At 53.4% G+C, this 22,926-nt stretch overlaps 2 protein-coding genes across 2 annotated transcripts; both read right to left on the bottom strand.

The window, feature by feature from the left end:
* Window positions 1-12,144: 12,144 nt before the first annotated feature.
* On the bottom strand, window positions 12,145-13,080 carry LOC102459477 (olfactory receptor 52B2-like). Its single transcript, XM_075933725.1, has one exon. The coding sequence runs from the start codon at window positions 13,078-13,080 to the stop codon at window positions 12,145-12,147; it is 936 nt and encodes a 311-aa protein (XP_075789840.1).
* An 8,883-nt stretch (window positions 13,081-21,963) lies between these two features.
* On the bottom strand, window positions 21,964-22,926 carry LOC102456984 (olfactory receptor 52B2-like). Its single transcript, XM_025183988.2, has one exon. The coding sequence runs from the start codon at window positions 22,924-22,926 to the stop codon at window positions 21,964-21,966; it is 963 nt and encodes a 320-aa protein (XP_025039773.2).

Genomic DNA, 22,926 nt, shown 5'->3' with positions numbered 1-22,926 from the left:
TGACTCGGGAAGTGAGCGAAAGCAGCCACGGGACTGGTTCTTCATCCAGCTCCTCCGGTGTTACGCTCCGCACCGCAGAGACACTCCCCGTTCAGAACGGTGTCCGAGCAAATCCGTTTTCATCGACACTCGTCCTCCTGCCCCCTTCTAGCGCTGAGGCCTCGACCCGAGCCACAAGGAAGCGCTGAAACGAGGAAAGAAGCAAAGTTTGTTCCAAGATTTGGCCCTAAAGATGTCGGGAAATCTCAATAAAGGCAGACCACACTGCACGGCTGTACTGGGACAACGTGGTTGCTCTGGGGTGTGAAAAATCCCCCCCGCAGCTGCTGCCTCTGAGGGAGCAGGATTAACGACGCAGAGGGGAGAGATGTCTGCCGGCGCCAGGGGGCTTCTTCCTTAGGGCTCCGGGTCGCATCAGGCAGCTCTGTCAATGCAGCATTTTACCGGTAGAGCAGTGGGGCTTTTTTGCGTAAAAGTGAGTCTAGATTGGCAGCGGACGCTTTTCTGCAAAAAGTGCTTTTGCGGAAAAGCGTCCGTGCCAATCTAGACGCTCTTTTCCGAAAACGCTTTTAATGGAAAACTTTTCAGTTAAAAGCATTTCTGGAAAATCATTCCAGTCTAGATGTAGCCACAGAGTTTGAGGAAACGCTGCCCCCATCAAGTGATTTGTGTTAATCAAGTGTGGGATATTTACATCATTCATTATTTCGGGCGTCCTCATTAGCCTCCCTAGTTTGAACCAGACGGCTCGTGTAAACCTACCCTTATTTCCTTCTAATTTCTCGTTGCTCAGTCCTCTCCTATGCCCTGAATTCCTCGGAGGCCTGGCATTCCTGCCTCCGTTTAAATCATTCTGTGTCTCTCAACACCTGGTGTTTCACCCACACAAAGAAACAGGCAGAGAATCTGGATCCAATTCAATTTTCAACACCGTTTCCCCATTGGTTCAGTTGTGCCCTGGCAACACCTTTGCTAGCAACCTGACTTTAACCTGTTGGTCACTGGGTGCTGGTCAGCATGTCCCCTGTCCAGCCCAGCCCACAGTGGGTCCAGCCGTGACGCCAGGTGGCATCAGGCAGCTCTGTCAATTCAGCATTGCAGTGGTAGAGCTTCCCGCAGCCCTGCGACGGAGAATTGCCACAGCAGATGAGGGCCCCTGGGCCCCACGGTGGGACAGTCCCAGCTCTGCACCTCGGCCCAGCTGCACCCGCACTGGGCCCAGCCCTGAGCCCCCAGTGACTGATGGGCCGTATCCCTGCGTGAAGCCACGGGAGGGGGTGAGGGGATGGCAGGAGGTTCCCTCTGACCAGTCCCGTTAGCCGAGAATGGCCCAGCCCAGCGCCGCTGAGCCCCACAGCCAGCGCCCCCCTGACTGCCGTGGGTGAGGGTCAGTGTCACCCGCATCCGTGGCCTGACAATCCCCCTCCGTGCCGGGCCAGGGGCGTTTGCTCAGGGCCAGGGGCTGCCGTGCTGCCCTGCAGTGCGAGAGAGGCAGCCCCGTACCAGCCAACCCCCCTTCCCACATTTCCTAGGGGCCAGGGGTTTGCAGCCGCCCCGGGGCAGATCCCTGCCCTGCCCAGGACTCACCAGGCTCCTGCCCCAGCCGGGATGAGCGATCGCTGCCTGGACACAGGGAGCTGAAGGGATGGGGAAGCCGCACTGCGCAGGGCTGAGGGACAGGGGTGTTTATACAGCAGTCCTGGGAATCCCAGCGGGGGCTTGAAGCCAGCAGGGAGCCCCCCGGACCTGGCCTCTGAGACTGACTCAGGTGGGAAACAGCAGCTGAGAATTAACCCTTTCCCCTCCCTGGCTGTGTCTGAGCCTGGCTCCTTTGGAACATTATTTAGAAAGATCACTAATAAACAGATTTCCCAAGCAAAGAGTGCCCTGTTCTTTCACAATTTCCATCTCCGACGTGGCAAACTCACTGCACTGCACACACGTCCTATGGAACCTTTACCCAGGGAGAGTCGCATGAATTTCTTGTGCAGAAGGTTTGCAACTCCGTACAATTCGTCACCATTGTGACAGGCATGTCCTGGCCATAGTTAAGCCATATTATATCGGCATTGACGGTGTGTTTTAGGGAGCTGGAGGAGAATTCAGGCTACGTCTGCACTGCTGATTTTTTTGACGAAAACTCTCAGAGCATCCACACATCAAGCGTGTCTTTGTGCAAGGATATTTACAGTGAATCGACAGAACAGAGGGGTTTTGCGGTACAGGTATTCCTCTTTCTATGAGGAGTAACTCCTTTTTGGGCAAAGGCTCCTGTGCAAAAATGTGTGTGGATGGGAAACAGGTTTTTTTGGCACAAAAACAGCCTATCGGAAGACGCGCAGGTGCTCTGGTGGCCATTCTGTGAATGGCAACTAGGGCTTTCTTGCGAGAGAGCATCCGTGCAGTTTGGACGCTCTCTTGCGCAAGAAGCCTGCAGTGTAAATGTAGCCTCAGTCAGCTGGACAGTGGGTGGTGGTGTTGGCCACTTCAGAAGAGCGTTCCCACCCACCCTGGTTAGCCGGGGATGTAACGCCGGGAGCTATTGGCCGGCCTGGCTCCATCCTAGCTCATCAATGGAAAATCCTCAGACAAGTGCAAGGCCTTGACCCCACATGGAGGTCAATGAAGGAACCTCTCAACAGAGGGGCTTGCCCTGCCTACAAACAAAATACAGAATGTTCCTCACTCCCCACAGGGCGGGGAGGGGCCTGTGGAGCCTTTCACTGAGGGGACACCTCGGGGTCTGGGGATGTGTTCATGACAAAATGCATTCTGCATTGTGAATGGAGAATCCTCCCGCTCTGCCACAGACTGAGAGAGAGAGAGAGAGAGAGAGAGAAAGGGGAGGAACCTATCTGACTAGCTTGGTCCGAGTTCCTGTTCCATGCGTATTAGTTGTAGCAGTTTGGTTCCCCCCTCTCACATTTCTAGGGAACTCTCCATTCCTCTCAAAGGAAGCAGCATTTGTGTTGTCCCCAGGGCTCCCCAGGGCCTTGTGCAGTGCTGGAGAGGTGGCTGATGGCGACCCCACAAAATTGGATCCTTGTTTTGGGGCAGGAACCTGGAGTTCATAGAATCATAGAATCATAGGACTGGAAGGGACCTCAAGAGGTCATCGAGTCCAGCCCCCCGCCCTCAAGGCAGGACCAAGCTCCGTCTACACCATCCCTGACAGATGTCTATCTAACCTGTTCTTAAATATCTCCAGAGAGGGAGATTCCACCACCTCCCTTGGCAATTTATTCCAATATTTGACCACCCTGACAGTTAGGAATTTTTTCCTAATGTCCAATCTAAACCTCCCCTGCTGCACTTTAAGCCCATTACTCCTTGTCCTGTCCTCAGAAACCAAGAGGAACAAATTTTCTCCTTCCTCCTCGTGACACCCTTTTAGATATTTGAAAACCGCTATCATGTCCCCCCTTAATCTTCTTTTTTCCAAACTAAACAAGCCCAGTTCATGAAGCCTGGCTTCATAGGTCATGTTCTCTAGGCCTTTAATCATTCTTGTCCCTCTTCTCTGTACCCTTTCCAATTTCTCCACATCTTTCTTAAAATGTGGCGCCCAGAACTGGACACAGTACTCCAGCTGAGGCCTAACTAGTGCAGAGTAGAGCGGCAGAATGACTTCACGAGTTTTGCTTACAACACACCTGTTGATACAACCTAGAATCATCTTTGCTTTTTTTGCAACAGCATCACACTGTTGACTCATATTCAACTTGTGGTCCACTATGACCCCTAGATCCCTTTCCGCCATGCTCCTTCCTAGACAGTCGCTTCCCATCTTGTATGTATGGAACTCATTGTTCCTTCCTAAGTGGAGCACTTTGCATTTCTCTTTATTAAACCTCATTCTGTTTACCACTGACCATTTCTCTAATTTGCTAAGGTCATTTTGAATTATGTCTCTATCCTCCAAAGAAGTTGCAACCCCACCCAGTTTGGTATCATCTGCAAACTTAATAAGCGTACTCTCTATCCCAGTATCTACATCATTGATGAAGATATTGAACAGTACGGGTCCCAAAACAGACCCTTGCGGAACTCCACTTGTTATCCCTTTCCAGCAGAATTTATCACCGTTAACAACAACTCTCTGACTATGGTTATCCAGCCAATTACGCACCCACCTTATCATGGCCCTATCTAAGTTATATTTGCCTAGTTTATCAATAAGAATATCATGCGAGACCGTATCAAATGCCTTACTAAAGTCTAGTATCCCATGCTGGCTATTCCCTATCACTTGATTACCTTCCAAGTGTGCGCATATGATTTCCTTAATTACCTGCTCCATTATCTTCCCTGGGACAGACGTTAAACTGACCGGTCTGTAGTTTCCTGGGTTGTTCTTATTCCCCTTTTTATAGATGGGCACAATATTTGCCCTTTTCCAGTCTTCTGGAATCTCCCCTGTCTGCCATGATTTTTCAAAAATCATAGCTAAAGGCTCAGATATCTCCTCTATCAGCTCCATGAGTATCCTGGGATGCATTTCATCAGGACCTGGTGACTTACTGACATCTAACTTTCCTAAGTGATTTTTAACTTGTTCTTTGTGTATCCTATCTTCTAAACTTACCCTCTCTCTGCTTGTATTCACTACGTTAGGCACACCTCCAGACTTCTCGGTGAAGACCGAAACAAAGAAGTCATTGAGCATCTCTGCCATTTCCAAGTTTCCTGTTACTGCTTCTCCCTCCTCACTAAGCAGTGGGCCTACCCTGTCCTTGGTCTTCCTCTTGCTTTTAATGTATTTATAAAAGGTCTTCTTGTTTCCCTTTATGCCTGTAGCTAGTCTGATCTCGTTTTGTGCCTTTGCCTTAGTGGCGAGCAGCCAGGGTCAGAGGCTGCATAGAGTAGGGCACCGTTCCATGGGGTCTCCGAGACTGGTTCATCCCCATCGTTTCCATGCACGGTGAACACTCAGCTGCCCCACATGAAGGAGAGTCCCCCTGCCCGGATTCAGTGGGTAGGTGACTCCCAGCTCTGTGACCCACGAGAACCATCACAGTCACCCTTGTACAAGGAAGCAGGAGCTGAAGAATAGCTTCCCTGCCAGCATGTGGAAGGCAGAGAGACCCTGGGCGTGGCTATGCAAATACAGTCGACCCCTACTTTGCTCAATGGGTCCCATAGTCAGCACATGGAGCGGTGTCTTGCTCTTTGCAATCTACCCCTTTTTTCACCCAAAAGCAGCTGTTTGTCTGACATGCGGGGACAGCTACAATGTGGAGACCAAGGTGTGTCATTTTGGAGGAACACAGAAAAGCAGTCAGGTATCAGAGGGGTAGCCGTGTTCGTCTGAATCTCCAAAAGCGGTGAGGAGTCCTGTGGCACCTTAGGGTATGTCTACACTACCCCCCTAGTTCGAACTAGTGGGGTAATGTATGCATACCGAACTTGCTAATGAAGCCCGGGATTTGAATTTCCCGCGTGTAGCCGCACGGCACGGGGTTCGCACTAGCCGGCTTTTAAAAATGGCGGCGCCGGCTTTATGCTAATGAAGCCCGGGAAATTCAAATCCCGGGCTTCATTAGCAAGTTCGGTATGCATACATTACCCTCCTAGTTCGAACTAGCGGGGTAGTGTAGACATACCCATATAGACTAACTGAAGTGTAGGAGCATAAGCTTTCGTGGGCAAAGACCCACTTCGTCAGATGCTACATCAGATGCATCTGACGAAGTGGGTCTTTGCCCACGAAAGCTTATGCTCCTACACTTCAGTTAGTCTATAAGATGCCACAGGACTCCTCACAGAAAAGCAGGCTTGTGGTTAATCGGTTCCAAACGAAAGGTTGCACAGTGAGATGAAAGAGCCCTGCTCAACTCTGTGCGTACATCTACACAGCAGCACTATCTTGGCACAACTGACATTACTTCAAAATACCATTGCGCATGTGCACACAGCAATCCATTATTTTGAAATAATGTCAAACTGGCGTAACGAGTGGTGAGCAAGGCACTGGTGCAGAGAGCCATGGTGTGTGGCCAGCAGGGTGATGATGGTGGAGGTTTGGCGAGTGGCCAGCAGTGCGACAGCAGAGAGCCATCACGTGTGGCCAGCAGGGCTGTGGTTGAGGTACAGCGAGCGGCTAGCAGGGCGGGAGCAGAGAGCTGTGATGTGTGGCCAACAGAGCAGTGGAAGAGGAACAGCAAGCGGCCAGCAGGGCGGCAGAGAGCCGTGATGTGTGGCCAGCAGGGCGGTGGTGGAAGGACGGCGAGCGGCCAGCAGGGCAGCGACAGAGAACTGTAATGTGTGGCCAGCAGGGCGGTGGTGGAGGCATGGCAAGCGGCCAGCAGGGCGGTGGCAGAGAGCTGTGATGTGTGACCAGCAGGGCGGTGGTGGAGGCATGGCAAGCGACCAGCAGGGCGGTGGCAGAGAGCTGTGATGTGTGGCCAGCAGGGCGGTGGTGGAGGCACGGCAAGTGGCCAGGAGGGCGGTGGCAGAGAGCTGTGATGTGTGGCCAGCAGGGCAGTGGTGGAGGCACGGCAAGTGGCCAGGAGGGCGGTGGCAGAGAGCTGTGATGTGTGGCCAGCAGGGCAGTGGTGGAGGTACGGCAAGTGGCCAGGAGGGCGGTGGCAGAGAGCTGTGATATGTGGCCAGCAGGGCGGTGCTGGAGGCACGGCAAGTGGCCAGGAGGGCGGTGGCAGAGCGCTGTGATATGTGGCCAGCAGGGCAGTGGTGGAGGCATGGCGAGTGGCCAGCAGGGCGGTGGCAGAGAGCTGTGATGTGTGGCCAGCAGGGCGGTGGTGGAGGTACGGCAAGTGGCCAGGAGGGCGGTGGCAGAGAGCTGTGATATGTGGCCAGCAGGGCAGTGGTGGAGGTACGGCAAGTGGCCAGGAGGGCGGTGGCAGAGAGCTGTGATATGTGGCCAGCAGGGCGGTGCTGGAGGCACGGCAAGTGGCCAGGAGGGCGGTGGCAGAGCGCTGTGATATGTGGCCAGCAGGGCAGTGGTGGAGGCATGGCGAGTGGCCAGCAGGGCGGTGGCAGAGAGCTGTGATGTGTGGCCAGCAGGGCGGTGGTGGAGGTACGGCAAGTGGCCAGGAGGGCGGTGGCAGAGAGCTGTGATATGTGGCCAGCAGGGCAGTGGTGGAGGTACGGCAAGTGGCCAGGAGGGCGGTGGCAGAGAGCTGTGATGTGTGGCCAGCAGGGCAGTGGTGGAGGTACGGCAAGTGGCCAGGAGGGCGGTGGCAGAGAGCTGTGATGTGTGGCCAGCAGGGCGGTGGTGGAGGCATGGCAAGTGGCCAGCAGGGCGGTGGCAGAGAGCTGTGATATGTGGCCAGCAGGGCGGTGGTGGAGGCACGGCAAGCGGCCAGCATTTTTTGAGGAGTAACGTTAGTTCGAGCCAAGGGGGTTGGTTCGAACTAACGTGTCCCAGCGCGCACTTTCACTTTCGGAACAGCTGTTGAGCGGAGTAACGCGCTGGTGAGATCATGCTAAGGAAGCGCGGGACATTTAAATCCCCACTTCATTAGCAATTCGAACTAGGGTGCAAGTGTAGCTGTACCCTCAATGGTGTGTTCCCAAATTAATGTCACGTTACTTCCCTCCTTTTATTAAAAACGTTTCTTCTCTCCCCCCAGACTCTGGGTTTGTGAGTAGGGGGGCACTGCCTCTCGGAGGCACCCAGGGTTGGGGTGTGAATTTCTTAGGTTACTAGGTGGGGGCCTGAGAGGTTCTGTGTTGGATGGATGGAAGGGAACCTCTAGATGGGGGATGGGAAACCTACAGTCCGTGGGCCGGATCCAGCCATCACATTTCCTTGATCCGGCCTATGAGTCTTGGGGCTGCCCCTCTTCCGCAGTGGAGGGAAGCAGTGGGGAGCTGGCATGAAAGCCCCTGCATGGCTGCTTCTGCCTGGTGGGGGCGGGGGCACAGTAGTGCAGGGAAGCATTTGCCCACAAGCTCCACCCCCCTCTCTCCCATTGGCAGGACTAATGGCCAATGGGAGCAGTGGGGGTGGCGCCTTCAGAAACAGGGCAGTGTGGAGCCTCCTGTGCTTCTCCGGAAGTTACACTAGATAAGACCCCAATTCCCTGCCCCTCCTTCCCCCTTCCCTCCCTCCTAGACCCTGCACCCTCACCCCCAGCCCGCTCCTGCACCCAACCTTCCACCCACTGCGGGCAGCAGCATCAAGCCTCCATCATCTTGCCTACAGGCTCTGAACTCCCTACCCCAAACCTCGAGCCTGGCCCCCGTGGAGAGCCTGCAGCCCATGGGGATGGGCGGACTGGAGCAGGGGCAGCCCCTAGATCCTGGCTCCTCCCCACACAGCCAGCAGACCATGGGGGAGGGCAGCTGGTGGGGGATGGTAGCAGGGGAGTCGCTGCCGGATAGTGCCCCCCTCGCTACCCGGGGCAGCTCTGGTAAGCCCCCAACTCCCATCCCCCTATCCTCGGCCCCCTGCCCTGAGTCCTTCATCTCCCACCTGCCTTGACTTTCGCACCCACCTCCCTCGGGCCTGAACACCCCCCCACTCAATCCCGCCTCCTGCTCTGAGCCCCCCCACACCTCCCAACCCTCAGCCCTAAGCCTCATTCCCCCTGCCACTCCTCACTCCCGAGCTCCCTCTCCAGCCTTCATTTTCCTTCATGTTGGAAAAATACAGTCATTGAAATAAAGCCTGGACATTTGTCATTGATTTTTCAAAAAAACTCCAAACTTTACCTTACAGACCTGAGCAATGCCAGGTCCATCTGCTAGTAATCACAGACCATGCAGTTACCACCAATATTCCTGGCTTCAGATGCAACGATAACACCAGCCTACAGACAGGAGACCCCTACGCAGCGAAGCAAAACCTGCCCAATAGCACCTCCCATCAGTGAGCTCCCAGAAAATACTGTGACGAAGGGGCTAGAATATCATCATCATAATATCGCTGTACCTGTTTGTCACGTTACCAAATTTAAGCGGAGCAGCCAGATTGCTGCTGCACCCATAGGTGGGGGTGCTGGCCCCAAAGATGGTATAGAAAGGGGCCATGTGAGGTATTGAATGGGAGCTTATTGTTTGCTGATCCTGTGTACGCTATTTATGTGGGTATATAATGTCTGTGTGTGTAGGTAGGAATCTGTAATCTGTGTGGAAGCTGAATATTTCTCTGAATGTGGTTGAGCATTGCTATGGACAGGCTGATTAGCCAGGCCCTGTGGGACAATGGCACTCGATGGGTCAAGGACACACCTAAAGCATGAGGGCGGAGACCTAAGAGCTGCCAGCAGAGAGAGGCTGAGGGCCAGGTGACTGGCTGCATACAAGGAGAGGCCAGGAAGGAGGTATAAAGAGGCCATGTGGTCGATGCCATTTTGTTCTCAGCTCAGCACTTCATCCCAGAGGCAGCACTGCAGGGACCGAAGAGCCCGGAAGACCTGTGAACCCATCCTGACCCTAGGATGCGCAACAAGAACTTTTAACCCAGCAGCTGTAACATCTCTGCTAGAGCCTGCATCGAGGACTGGGAGATTCGGTGCATGTAATGTACTGTACTTTAATAACCTTACTCTCATGCTTTTGTTTCTTGTAATAATAAACCTTTAGATGTTAGATGCTAAAGGATTGGCTCAGCGTGATTTGTGGGTAAGGTCCAGAGGGTAAATTGACCAGGGATCTGTGGATGGAGTCTCGGAACCAGACAGAACTTATTTGGGGTAGGTGGGATTGGGTGCTAGAACCCCCCACCTGTGTATGAGGCCCGGGGCCATCTGGGACACGGATATTGCTGGGGTGTCGGAGGGGTTTTGCTCGTGAGGCTTTGGGCAGGCTGCTGAAGCACTCTGTGGGACTGGTTTGTGGCCTGTTTGGAGAGGTCACCAGTCTGGGGGCTGTAAGGAGCACAGGATTTGAGAAATTAGCCCTGAGCGGACGCCCTCAGCTGTGCTCAGACATGGCCCGGTCTGTCACACGGTTGGGGGCGGCAGCCTCACAACCTCCCGATCAAGAGACGTTGGTGTCACCCTGGATATTTCTCTGACAAATTTACATTCTGTGCACAGCTGTGGTCCAAAAGGCTAAATGATTCTTAGGACCATTAGAAAGACACAAACACTATCACAGGGGTACTGCAGAAATCTCTGGTACGTCAACACTTTAAATACTGTGTCCAATTCTGGCTACCCCGTCCCAAAATGATATTGTACAACTGGAAATGTTTCAGAAAAGGCCAACAAAGAGGGCAAAGGATATCGAATGGCTTCCCTAATCACAGAATCAGAGAATCCTAGAACTGGAAAGGACATCGAGAGGTCATCGAGTCCAGTCCCCTGCCCTCATGGCAGGACCAAGTACTCTCTAGACCATCCCTGATAGACATTTATCTAACCTACTCTTAACTATCTCCAGAGATGGGGATTCCACAACCTCCCCGGGCAATTTATTCCAGTGTTTAACCACCCTGAGAGTGAGGAACTTTTTCCTAATGTCCAACCTAAACCTCCCTTGCTGAAGTTTAAGCCCATTGCTTCTTGTTCTATCCTCAGAGGCTCTCCCTCCTCCTTGTGACACCCTTTTAGATACCTGAAAACTGCTCTCATGTCCCCCCTCAATCTTCTCTTTTCTAAACTAAACGGCTACGTCTACACTGGCCCCTTTTCCGGAAGGGGCATGTAAATTTCAGCAGTCGTCGTAGGGAAATCCGCGGGGGATTTAAATATCCCCCGCGGCATTTAAATAAAAATGTCCGCCGCTTTTTTCCGGCTTTTAAAAAAGCCGGAAAAGAGCGTCTAGACTGGCCCCGATCCTCCGGAAAAAGTGCCCTTTTCCGGAGGCTCTTATTCCTACTTCAAAGTAATTTACATGCCCCTTCCGGAAGAGGGGCCAGTGTAGACGTAGCCAACAAGCCCAGGGCTTTCATTCTTCCTTCACAGGTCATGTTCTCTAATGTCACAAATCTCTGGGGGAATCTTTTCCCCCCGTTTTATCCCCCTCCCATTCATGCAGCTGTGGAGACAAAATGTCCCAGCAGCACCGAGACCGAGCCGAGCTGGGTCAGACCAATGGTCCAGCTTTTCCTGTCTCCAGCAGTGGTCTGACCCACAACGTCGAGGTGTGTGTGTCTGTTTGTGTGTGTGTGAACAGAATAGAGCAGTTAAGGAGTGATCCAGCCCCTGTCCTCCCCTCCCGTCTTCTGGGACACCAGCAGCATGGGGATGTGACACTGACCCTCTTTGTTCTGTGTTGGGGACCACCGCCTTAGAATGAAATAAACCAGACCCCTGATTCTGCTCTCTCGCTCCCCCTGGTCATTTGGGACCAGGGAGCATGTGCCGATGAGCCCCTCCCCCACGGCACCTCCTAACCTCTGTCCCACATGGTCCCGGCCGTGAAGCCACCTGTGTGGGGACCCGAGTGAGACCAGCCTGGCTAAGCCGGGCCTAATCTCAGTCCCTGGCCGTGTTTGCAGTGGGGCGGGGTGGAGGGTCTGTGCTGGCCCAGCTCCATCCTCCGGGGCGGGTCTCCAGGCCAACACGGCCAGTGGCGGCCTTGTGGATGTCCCCCAATGTGCTGGTGCTGGGACGGGGGGAGACAGGACGCAGAATCCCTGCGCCGTCCCCTGAGGAATCGTGCCCCCGCCCGCCATACTGCTCCGCAGTGCGCTCACGGCGAAGGGACAGGGCAGGCTGGGAGCAGAACACGCTCTGGCACCCTCCTTCTGGATCCGGTGGGGGATTCCCCTTGTGCCCCCTCCCTCTGGGGCAGCTGGCATTGGCCACTGTTGGTGGACTGGGCTGGATGGACCTTTGGTCTGACCCAGTGTGGCCGCTCTTCTGATCCCCCTTCTCTTTGGTGCAGTCTCACAGTTGATTTGACTGGTGCATCGGTGCAGGTTTTGTGACCCATTGGTGCCAATTTCTGTGGGCAGCTCCCTCCCGTGGGGACTTTACCTTTGCTCTTTCTTGCTTTGCTCTTCCAATTCAAATTAGCACAAGACTCACTCGCTCCAGCTGCCTTTTTTTGGAAGGAAGCAGCATTCCTGGAGCCAGGGCAGTCCCAGAATAAGTGAGACAACTTGGATGAAGAATTATGTCAAGCTCATGAAGTGAAAGTCCATCGTTACCATACAACAGCAATTCAGAAGAAAGTCCTGAGGCATTTCCTTGACTCTTTCAGCTCAGCCGGGAGGCTTCAGATGCAGAATCAAAAAAAAAACATCTTGATCACCCGCTTCAGGATCTCTTTTGTCATCATCCCATAAATGACGGGGTTTAACATGGGGAGAAGGAGCACAGAGATGTTGGCCAGGAGGTTGATAGTATTACCATGACTGATTTGTTCAAATTGGTATTCGTAGAAGGAGACAAAAGTTGGCACATAGTACAACAGTATGACACAGATGTGGGAGCCACAGGTGCGCAGAGCCTTGAGACGGGCACCCTGGTACCGGCGCTGGAAGACGGCCCTGAGGATCAGCACATAGGACACAGCAATGAGGACAGCGTCCAAGCCGATTACTGAAATAGCCTTGGCTAAGTCGTACCAGATGTTGATTGTGATGTTGTCGCAGGCCAGCCGGGTTATTATCATGTACTCGCAATAGATGTGAGGCAGGAGGTAATTTCCGCAGATCTTCATTCGCGTCATGAGAAAGAAAATGGGGAAAGCGAAACAGAAACTCCTTGTGAGAACCGCCAGCCCGATCTTCCCGATCACAGGCTTGGAGAGCAGGGTGGTGTATCTCAGGGGGTTGCAGATGGCAACGTACCGATCAAACGCCATGGCCACCAGGATGCCCGACTCGGCGATAAAACTCAAATGGACGAAGAATATCTGGGTGAGGCAGGCAGCAAAAGAAATTTCCCCTGCACCAAAGCAGAACAAGGCCAGCATCTTGGGCACTGTGGTGGTGGACAACAGCAGATCAGCAGCAGCCAGCATGGAGAGGAAAAGGTACATGGGCTCATGCAGGCTTCGCTCTGTCGCTATGATGTAGAGAAGCAGAGAGTTCCCCAGAAGCGCCGCAACGTACATCAGACAGAAGGCGACGGCGAGCCAGACCTGAGACTCCTCCGTACCCGGGAACCCGGTCAGGATGAAGGTGACGGGGGTAAAAACGCTGTGATTGTCGGCTGGCATCATGCACCGTCCTCTGCAGCTTCTAGTCCGTTTCCAGCAGCTAACACAGAAGAGACAATCAGTGGGAATTGGAGGGGCACCAGGGGACCGACTCAGAGACACCAGCAAAAACGTCTTTGTGCTGCCTGTCGGGTGTGAACAGGAAATCTACACACACTCCCCTTCCGCGGATCATCCCCATACCCCAGGAGAAGACACTTGGGATATTTATGGCCCCCGGGGTGAGCAGGGAGCCAATCCATGGTTCCTCTCTATAGCACAATCTCTCCTCTGCCGGTTGCCTGCAGCCCTGCTCCGGGCTCAGAGGGTGACTCGGAAAGTGAGCGAAAGCAGCCACGGGACTGGTTCTTCATCCAGCTCCTCCGGTGTTACGCTCCGCACCGCAGAGACACTCTCCGTTCAGAACGGTGTCCGAGCAAATCCGTTTTCATCGACACTCGTCATCCGGGCCCTTCCTCGACCCGAGCCGCAAGGATGCCCTGAAATGAGGATAGGGGCAAAGGTTTTTCCAGGATTTGGCCCTAAAGATGTCGGCAAATCTCAACTATGGGCAGACCACACCGCACAGCTGTACTCAGGGCTGTTTCGCATTCTGAGCGCAGACGGTGAGGGCCCGCCAAGTTCTAAAATAAAAAAAAACCCTTTGCCTCTACAGACACTGGTTACAAAATCTTCCCCCAGAATCACAACCCACAGGCTGTGTCTAGACTGGCCAGTTTGCCTCTTGAATTTCCGCAAAAACACTTACTTCCTACTGTAAGAAATCAGTGCTTTTTGCGGAAATACAATGCTGCTCCCGTTCGTAGAAACGTAAAACTTTTGCGCAAAAGGGCCAGTGTAGACAGCTGAGATTTGTTTTGCGCAAAAAAGCCCCAATCGCGAAAATGGCGATCAGGGCTTTTTTGCACAAAAGTGTGTCTAGATTGGCACGGACGCTTTTCCGGAAAAAGTGATTTTGTGGAAAAGTGTCCGTGCCAATCTAGACGCTCTTTTCCGAAAATGCTTTTAACAGAAAACTTTTCCATTAAACGCATTTCCGGAAACCATGCCAATCTAGACGTAGCCACAGAGTTTGGGGAATCGCTGTCCCTGCGTGAAGCCGCGGGAGGGGGTGAGGGGATGGCAGGGCCGGGGGGGATCCCAAAGGAGGTTCCCTCTGACCAGCCCCATTAGCCTAGAATGGCCCAGCCCAGCGCCGCTGAGCCCCACAGCCAGCACCCCCCTGACTCCTGTGGGCGAGGGTCAGCATCACCCGGCACCCGAGGCCTGACACTGCCCCTCCGCGCCGGGCCAGGGGCGTTTGCTCAGGGCCAGGGGCTGCCGTGCTGCCCTGCAGTGCGAGGTAGGCAGCCCCGTTCCAGCCAACCCCCCTTCCCACATTTCCTAGAAGCCAGGGGTTTCCAGCCGCCCCGGGGCAGATCCCTGCCCTGCCCAGGACTCACCAGGCTCCTGCCCCGGCTGGGATGAGCGATCGCTGCCTGGACACAGGGAGCTGCAGGGATGGGGAAGCCGCACTGCACAGGGCTGAGGGACAGGGGTGTTTATACAGCAGCCCTGGGAATCCCAGCGGGGGCTCGGAGCCAGCAGGGAGCCCCCAGGAACTGGCCTCTGAGACTGACTCAGGTGGAAAACAGCAGCCAAGAATTAACCCTTTCCCCTCCCTGGCTGTGTCTGAGCCTCTCTCCTGTTGTGTGTTATTCAGAAAGGTTGTGGTGTTGCTGAGGCCCCCAACAAAGGCTGCCCTGTTCTTTAACACCAGCTGCCATCTCACACCTGACACACTCACCACACCACACATGGGGCTACACACTATTTACCCATAAAGATTGGCATGTGTGGGAGGTGTTCCAGGCTGTCTGCACACACCTCAGGATTCACACTCAGTGCTAAAGACACGGCCCGGCCCTGGCTGAGCCATGAAATATAGACATGGGCCGTGAGCTCTTGGCCAAGGAGAAATTGGTACCCAGGTCTCGGGGTGTGGTGGTATTGACCAGTCCACTAGGGCGTTCTCACCCCGCCCTGGTTAGCCAGGGATGTAACGCCAGGTGCTATCCTCCGGCCCGGCTCCACCCCAAGCCAACTGCAGTTCATTGACCTTGCTTGGAGGTTAACACAGGAACCCAGCTGCAAACGGACTTGCCCTGCGTCCGCACATAGAAATCGAACAGGTTCAGGGTGACCTGGGGTGGGGAGGGGCCCTCTGGATCCTTTCACTGAGGAGACACCTCGGGTGCGGGGATGCGCTCAGGTAAAATTCCATCCCGGAGCGTGGGAACCCAGCCAGTTCTGCAATGGCCAGGACGCGGCCGGGGAAGGGAGTTTCTTTATTAGCTCGGGAAGACTGGCCTGACTGAGAGGATATTTGCCCCTCGCTGCGTCGGGGGTAACGAGGTGACGCCCAGGCCTGGAAACCCCACGAACGATCAGGTTTGTTCTTATGCAGCCTGTATGTGTGTCTAGTGTGTTTCTGTAGCCTGGATTTTAGAGACACGAGGACGGGGAGGGAATATCTTTTACTGGACAAACTTTGTCAGCTTGTTCACCTGAAGGGTCGTTTAGAATAGAATAACCTCTCTCCTTAAGCTCTCTGTTCTCCCTGATTCCTTTAACCTGTGATGCCCTGACGAAACACACCAGGTGGCTCCAAAGCTTGGGGTTACGTCTACACTATGAGTTTTCGATGCAAAAAATATGCTAATGAGGGACTCATTTGCATGAGTCGCAATTTCATTTGCATACTTTCTGCTGATCCATTTTTGCACTGGGGTTTTTGTACAAAATCGAGCCGTGCGGATGTTTCTTTTGTGCGCAATAATCCTTTTTTCCCGCAAGATCAGTGTGACGTAGTGGGGGTAACTGGCTGGTTTCTATGCTGCTGGCTCTGGGGTAACCCCCACTGGCTGCCGTGGGTACCACGACCCAGCAAAACAGGATGAGTCACTATGCAAAGGGATCTCTCAACCGGTGTGGCCAGACACCCCCCATGGAGAGGAACAAAGGAAGGGGGAATGCTGGCCTGGCTGCGGGGCAGGGCTGGAAGAGTGTTGGTTAGTTGCTGTCTGGGAGCATGGAGGAGACAGCCTAGGGAAAGGGGCTGGAGTTTAGGGGCCCAGTCTCCCCCATCTCAAGGGGGCCTGAGGCATCCTAGCCCAGCTCTGTGACCAGATTACATCTGTGCTGTGCTGTATCCTGGAGAGGCAATAAACTTCCTCTATTCCACCGGCTGATGCAGTCTGTTCATGCCATTTCGGGGTGCAGGAGACGGGGGACCCCCAATGCGCCGTTACAATCAGTAAGCCACCTTTTTTGAGGCATAAGGATCTTGCGGGAAAAGGGTGTTTTGTGCAAAAATGAAACAGTCACAATGCTTGTTCTTGCACAAAACCCTCAGTGCAAAAATGCATTGGCAGAAAATATGCAAATGAGAACATGACTCATGCAAATGGGTCCCTCATTAGCATATTTTTTGCCGAGAAAATTCATAGTGTAGACATAGCCTAAGTGTGTATATTGAAGACAGGAGGTGTTCTTCCACTCATTAAATAATAACAAGGGATGTACAAGGAAAATAAAAGCTGGCAAAGAACGACTGATACAAAGAAACCCTTTCCCTCCCCACAGATAGTCAAACTGTGGAACTCACTGCTGCAGGATTTTGTGGAGGACAAAATCTTAGTGAGATTTTGTGCCACCATTTTCCAAAGCCCCTGACATGCACCATCTCTTACCAAGACCTCCCCTCTTCTTCCCTAGAGGCCCTTTTCCTAGACTACCCCTGTCCTCCAAGACCTCGCCCCTCACTTGCCATCTTCTCCCCCTTCCTCCTGTTGCTCACTCTTATGGCCCCTGCTGTTCCAAGGAAACCTGAGACCCTGGGAAACAGCAGCTATTTTCCTTGAGCACAGGGACTGGACGGAGCAACCTAGTGAGGTCCCATCAGTTTGACCCATCTCAGTTCTTCCTGTGACTGTCACATGGGCATCCCGGGCAAGGCGGGAGGGGAGGGAGGAGCTGATGGCTTCTGCCAGGGGCCGGGTCAGAGCCCGTCTCTGCCCAGCACAGGGTGGATTGGTAGCCACAGCGCTGGGTGCCAGGACAGCATCTCCCCCCGGCCGTGTCCCCTCTGCTTGTCCCTGTCGGGGCGCCAGGGTCAAAGGTCCGGAGCCTCGGCCACAGGCCCTCAGGCCCTATCACGTGCCCCCCCCCCCCCCGACCGTTGCTAGGCCGGAGTCTGGAGCCCCACAGAGGGCCCAGGTGCGCAGGATGCTGGGGGTCCTAGTGGACCCACAGCTCTTACAGTAACCCAGCGCAGGAACAGGAAGCCGGCCAGGCCTCTGGGTCCCTCCTGCTGCCAGCCGTGTGCCAGGTGGTTCCTGCTCTCCTGACTTGACGACTTTGTAGCCTGACCCTGCCGGCCTCCTGACACTGGACTCTCCGTTTGCCAGTTCATCAAGGAACCAACTGGCTTCCGGCCCTGTCTGCGCTCACCAGCCTGCTTGCTTCCTCACACAGTGGGCATCCCCTGTCCAATCACATCACCCTCAGAGCTGTCACCCCCCTCGAGCCCTCTAGGACCCCAGAATTCTCCTCATCTGCAAAGTGAGCTTCATAATTCGATGGAGGGATGGTACCAGGGAACTGTCCACAATAGCACATGAGCCATTGGTGACGGCTGGCAGCAAATCTCCCAGTGGCCTTAAGAGACAAGCACAATCTGTTAAGGAAGAGGTCGCATAGGCTCCGCCTACACTGCGGAATCCCAAAATAGTGATTCCACGTCTTTAAACGTGCCTGTCAGAATAATGGGGGTGCTTTTCCAGCATCCTTGTAACCCTCATTCCACGAGGCTCAAGGGACTTGTCAGAATAGTGCTGTATGTCAAAAAATAGCGTAGATAGTGTCAAATTTCAAAAGAAGCTATTTCGAAATCACCTTAAAATAAGCTACGCAATGAACGCAAATTCCGAAGCTTATTTCAAGGTAAAGGGGCCGTGTAGACGCACCCATGGTTTCTGTAAAGGGAAATCATGCCTTTCTAACCGACTAGAGCTTCAGGGGGTAGTTAAGTTAGTCTTTCATTGGGAAAACTTCAAAAACAATGACTAGTCCACTCTAGCAGCACATTAAAGACTAATAAACCATGTCGATGGCATCATGAGCTCTTGCGGACACAGCCCACGTCTTCAGATGACTGGAATTATTAAGGCTACATCTAGACTACACAGAAAAGTCAGAAAAAGATACGCAAATTGTGAACTGCCATTTACATATCTTTTCTGCTTTTCTTTCGAAAGTGCCTTTTCCAAAATTTGGCATGTCTACATGGCACCAAAGTCCAGAAAACCCTGCTCTTTTGACACAACCCTTATGCCGCGTAGAGCGATGTTTACAGGGATGGCGAAAGAGCACGTCCGCCTTTCAGAATTTTTTTACAGAAAAGCGGATGCCTTCCTTGGATGGGGCATTGCATTTCCGGGATACCTCCAGTATCCCGGAAAAGTGCTGCTGTCTAGACATAGCCTAAAAGTCCAGTTCCAAAATAAATAGGAGATGGGAGAGGGGGAGAGAGAAGGAAAAAGAAGGGGAAAAAGTCAATTGGAGTGTTCATGCTACAAGAAGCTGGTAGAGACGGTGCAAATTGTTCTTAAGTGCCCATTGGTTGGTTGGTTGATTAAGTCACAAGGATGTGGAAGGCGGTGTGCGAGCCAGTGATGTCTTTATTCATACTTTTGGGATGGGTCCATCCTCGGGGTCCTTCGTGTTCCCCCTTTCTGGTACATGGCAGCCCTCCCCTTCCCAGGTGGGCCGTTCTGGCCCTGCCCGAGAAAGGGCTGGGATGCAGCACGTGTCTGTCTCAATCAGTGAGCACCCGCCAGCTTGTGGTTTGGGGGAATTTCAGTGTGTTTCTTCTGCTGGCAGCATGCTAGAGGATGCCATGGCCGGACCTTTCTTTTCCTGTGAGGGGAGCTTTTTCTTCCTGGTGCTCGAGTGCTGGCCCCTGATGCAAGGGCAGAAGCTCTCGCAGGGGCTGATGGCCCGGGGCTAGGTGCCCAAAACACCCGGCTCCTGTTCACGCCCCTCTGGCGATCATGGCTGTGAAGGGCAGTTTGCTGCTGAGTCCCCCTCGTGTCCCTCCCGAGCCCCTGTGGCCAGTGATGTTCCACCGTGGACACCATGTTTGCTGGCAGAAATCACAAGTTGCTCCCCCTTGCCCTGGAGGGAAATTCCCAAGTTCCCTATTTCCTGACCCTACTGATAGCTGCCCTAAGTGGGGCACAGACCTGAGACCAGTTCTTCACCCCGATGAGACGTATGGGGCCCACCCCGTCAGGTAGCCATTCTGTGCGGATAGTGCCATTAACCTGTAGAGTGGCAGGACACCTGAGTTTGCTATTTGCCTCCCCAGCATGTACCTCTCCCTTCTCGCTCCACCAGGAGTGCAGGATCCTTCCAGCAGTACAAGGGTAGGAGACTGAGGGGGATATGATCGAGGTCTATAAAATCATGACTGGTGTAAGAAAAGTGAATAAGGAAAAGTTATTTACTTGTTCCCATAACGTAAGAACCAGGGAACACAAAATGAAATTAATAGGTAGCAGGATTAAAAGAAACAAAAGGAAGTTTTTCTTCATGCAGCACATAGCCAACCTGTGGAACTCCTTGCCAGAGGATGTTGTGAAGACCAGGACTTAATCAGGGTTCAAAAAAGAACTAGATAGATTCAACCTGCTTGGTGCCTTGAGCATCATGGAGGTGTCCTCTTCTCCCTCCCATACATTTGCACTTCTGTGCTTGTGTACCATGAAGCTGTTCTCCCCTTGGGTTGTCTCTGCCCGAGGGCGGCAGGTGGGGCCTGACCTCGCAATTGGTGTTTCCCAGTGTGGTTAAACGGGACTTCCCAGGCAGGTCAGACCCTGCGCTAACCCTGTGCTACCGCATGTGGCCACCTTCCTTGTGCAATAGCCACCAGAATAATGGTATTAACACACAAACAGCACAACGCACACCACACGGTTTCCATTGCAACAGAAGACCCACGCTGGTGCCGGCTTGCCTGGGGAAAAACACAGAAACATTTCCCAGACCCGTGGTGAGGACAGGTTACTGCTTAAATGTGTGGTGCTCACACGGAGGCCCGTGGACCACTAATGGTCCCTATGTGGACTGGGGGCAGGAAGCCCTGAGTCTCCCCCCTGGAGCCGGCTCGTGGGGAAGAAGTGGAGCCAGAAGTGGCTTTGTGTGCGGCCATTCTCCCTCCCCCAGCTGGGGAAACAGCAGTGCACAGACGCTCCACCCAAAGGCTTTCCCTGTCGCTCCCATTTACCAGAGTTGCGGCCAATGGGAGCAGCAGGAGGCCAGGCCTGGGACATAATGCCAGGAGCGAGAGGGGGTGCCAAAGCCAGTATGTGAACCCCTTCTCCCTCATGCTCAGACCCTGTACCCCCAGCCTGCCCCCCCGGAAAACAGGATGCCCCTACCTCCACCCTGCTCCTGCACCCTCCCCCTGTTAGGCACCCTTCCCCCTGCCCTCACCTGCACTCTCCCTCCTCACCACACGCTGCACCTTTCCTTCCTCTTGCCCCCTCCCCCTGGCCAGACACCCTACTGCCAGCCTGCCCCTGCACCCCACCTCCTCCCCAGACCTAGCACCCTCACCCCCTCCTGCACTCCATCTCCCACCCAGATCCTGCACCCCTTCCCTAGCCCTCTCCCTGGCAGCCCTGTACCCCTCATTTTTGTCCCTACCCCAGAGCCTAGGGGGTCCACAAAATCCACTAACTCTGGAGCCTTAGAAGAGTAAATCCAGCCCATGGGAAGCCCTGAAACTCTGTCTTCCGTCCCCATCAGCCGCTGTGGCTAGAGCCCCAGAGTAGTGAGGTGTCTCAGTGGGAAGCCACGTCAGTGGGGGTTGGGGGATTTTGGAGGTTTTTTTGCCTCTGACATGTGTGGTCCCCAAGGGATTTTTCTGTGGGTCAGTGATCCCCAATCCAGAAAAGGTCCCCACCCCTACCATAAATAAAGGAACCATGAAAACCTTTTGTGTTGGACATACATTCATATTTTACTTGATTTAAAAGGAAGTTTGATAAACTAACGTCAGAAAGTTAAAACCCTGGATCTGTTTAATAATTTCATGTTGTATTTTTTACTGGTTAAATGAAACCATTCTGGCATCAGCACTAGCAACGTGGCTCCAGTGCAATTTTGTAATCAACGGGGAGTTTCATTTTGCCACTGGTGATCCATGGAAATTGAGGCAGGTAGGCCAGGGGCCAAAGAGTCTGAGAGCCCCGGCCTTAACCATGCCCTTCCTTTTGCAAATTTCCTTTAAATGAATGGAGATTGCCTTTCTCCTAGAACTAGAAGGGACCTTAAAAGGTCAGCAAATCCAGTACATTGTTTTCTCAGCAGGATCAAGTACCATCCCTGACAAATTTTTGCCCCAAATGGCCTCCACAAGGATCAAACTCACAACTTTGGGTTTCGCAAGCCAATGCTCCAACCACTGAGCTATTCCTCTTCCTTGCTGATTGGAAGAAAACAGAAGAATGACCTCTGTCCTTTTCCTATGTGTCAATTTATGAGGTGGTGTTTCACCTTGTATACAACAGTCTTGCTCTGCATTAGTTTCCCAACAGTGCCGACCTTTAAGGTTAGTTACAGATAATAGCTGAATGATAGCATTTCTACGAGACCTCTACACACCAACATTTATTTGGAAGTCTCAGGATCCTAGAGACATAATCTGGATGGAGAAATAGAGACGAGATTTCACGTGTCCCTATTGGAAGTCTGGAAGTCCATCATTACAACACCCCTAGAGTTCATAGAACCCCTAGTGTTAATGTCCATGTGCCAAAGCATTATCTTTTGCCTTCTCTAATTCAGCAGGAAGTTTCTGCCGCAGCATCGATAAAACAACTTGATCACCTTTCTCAGGATCTCTTGTGTGGTCACCCCATAAATGATGGGGTTTAACATGGGGGGAAGGAGCAGATGGAGGTTCCCCAGAAGGTTGAGGATGGAACTGGGGATGATGTGCCCCAATCGCTGTGTGAAAAAGGTGAAAAAGGATGGCGGGTAGAACATCAGGATGACACAGACATGGGAGCCGCAGGTGCGTAGAGCCCTGAGCCGGGCATCCTTGGACGGGAGCCGGAAGACGGCCCTGAGGACCAGCATGTAAGAGACAGCAATTAGCGCAGCATCCAAGCCAAATGCTAGAAGAGCCATGATTACGCCGTGCAACATGATGAACCTGATGTCGCTGCAGGCCAGCCGAGCGAGGCCCATCAACTGGCAATAGGTGTGAGGCAGGAGGTTGGTTCCACAGAACTTCAGCTGCTTCACGAGAAAGATGGCAGGGAAAACGAGACAGAAACTCCTTGTGAGAACCGCCAGCCCGATCTTCCCGATCACAGGCTTGGTGAGCAGGGTGGTGTATCTCAGGGGGTTGCAGATGGCAACGTACCGATCAAACGCCATGGCCACCAGGACGGCGGACTCGGCGATAAAACTCACATGGACAAAGAACATCTGGGTGAGGCAGGCAACAAAAGAAATTTCCCCTGCCCTGAACCAGAATAGATCCAGCATCTTGGGCACTGTGGTGGTGGATAACAGCAGATCAGCAGCAGCCAGCATGGAGAGGAAAAGGTACATGGGCTCATGGAGGCTTCGTTCTGTCATTATGATGAAGAGGAGCAGAGAGTTCCCCAGAAGCGCCGCAACGTACATCAGACAGAAGGGGATGGCGAGCCAGAAGTCAGACTCCTCTGTTTCAGGAAAGCCGATCAGGATGAAGGTGACAGGATCAAAAACGCTGTGATTGTCGGCTGGCAT

The sequence above is a fragment of the Pelodiscus sinensis genome, chromosome 1 (assembly GCF_049634645.1).
Source record: "Pelodiscus sinensis isolate JC-2024 chromosome 1, ASM4963464v1, whole genome shotgun sequence".
NCBI lineage: Eukaryota > Metazoa > Chordata > Testudines > Trionychidae > Pelodiscus > Pelodiscus sinensis.
Note: the sequence above shows the minus strand (reverse complement) of the source record. Positions and strands in the feature narration are given on the sequence as shown.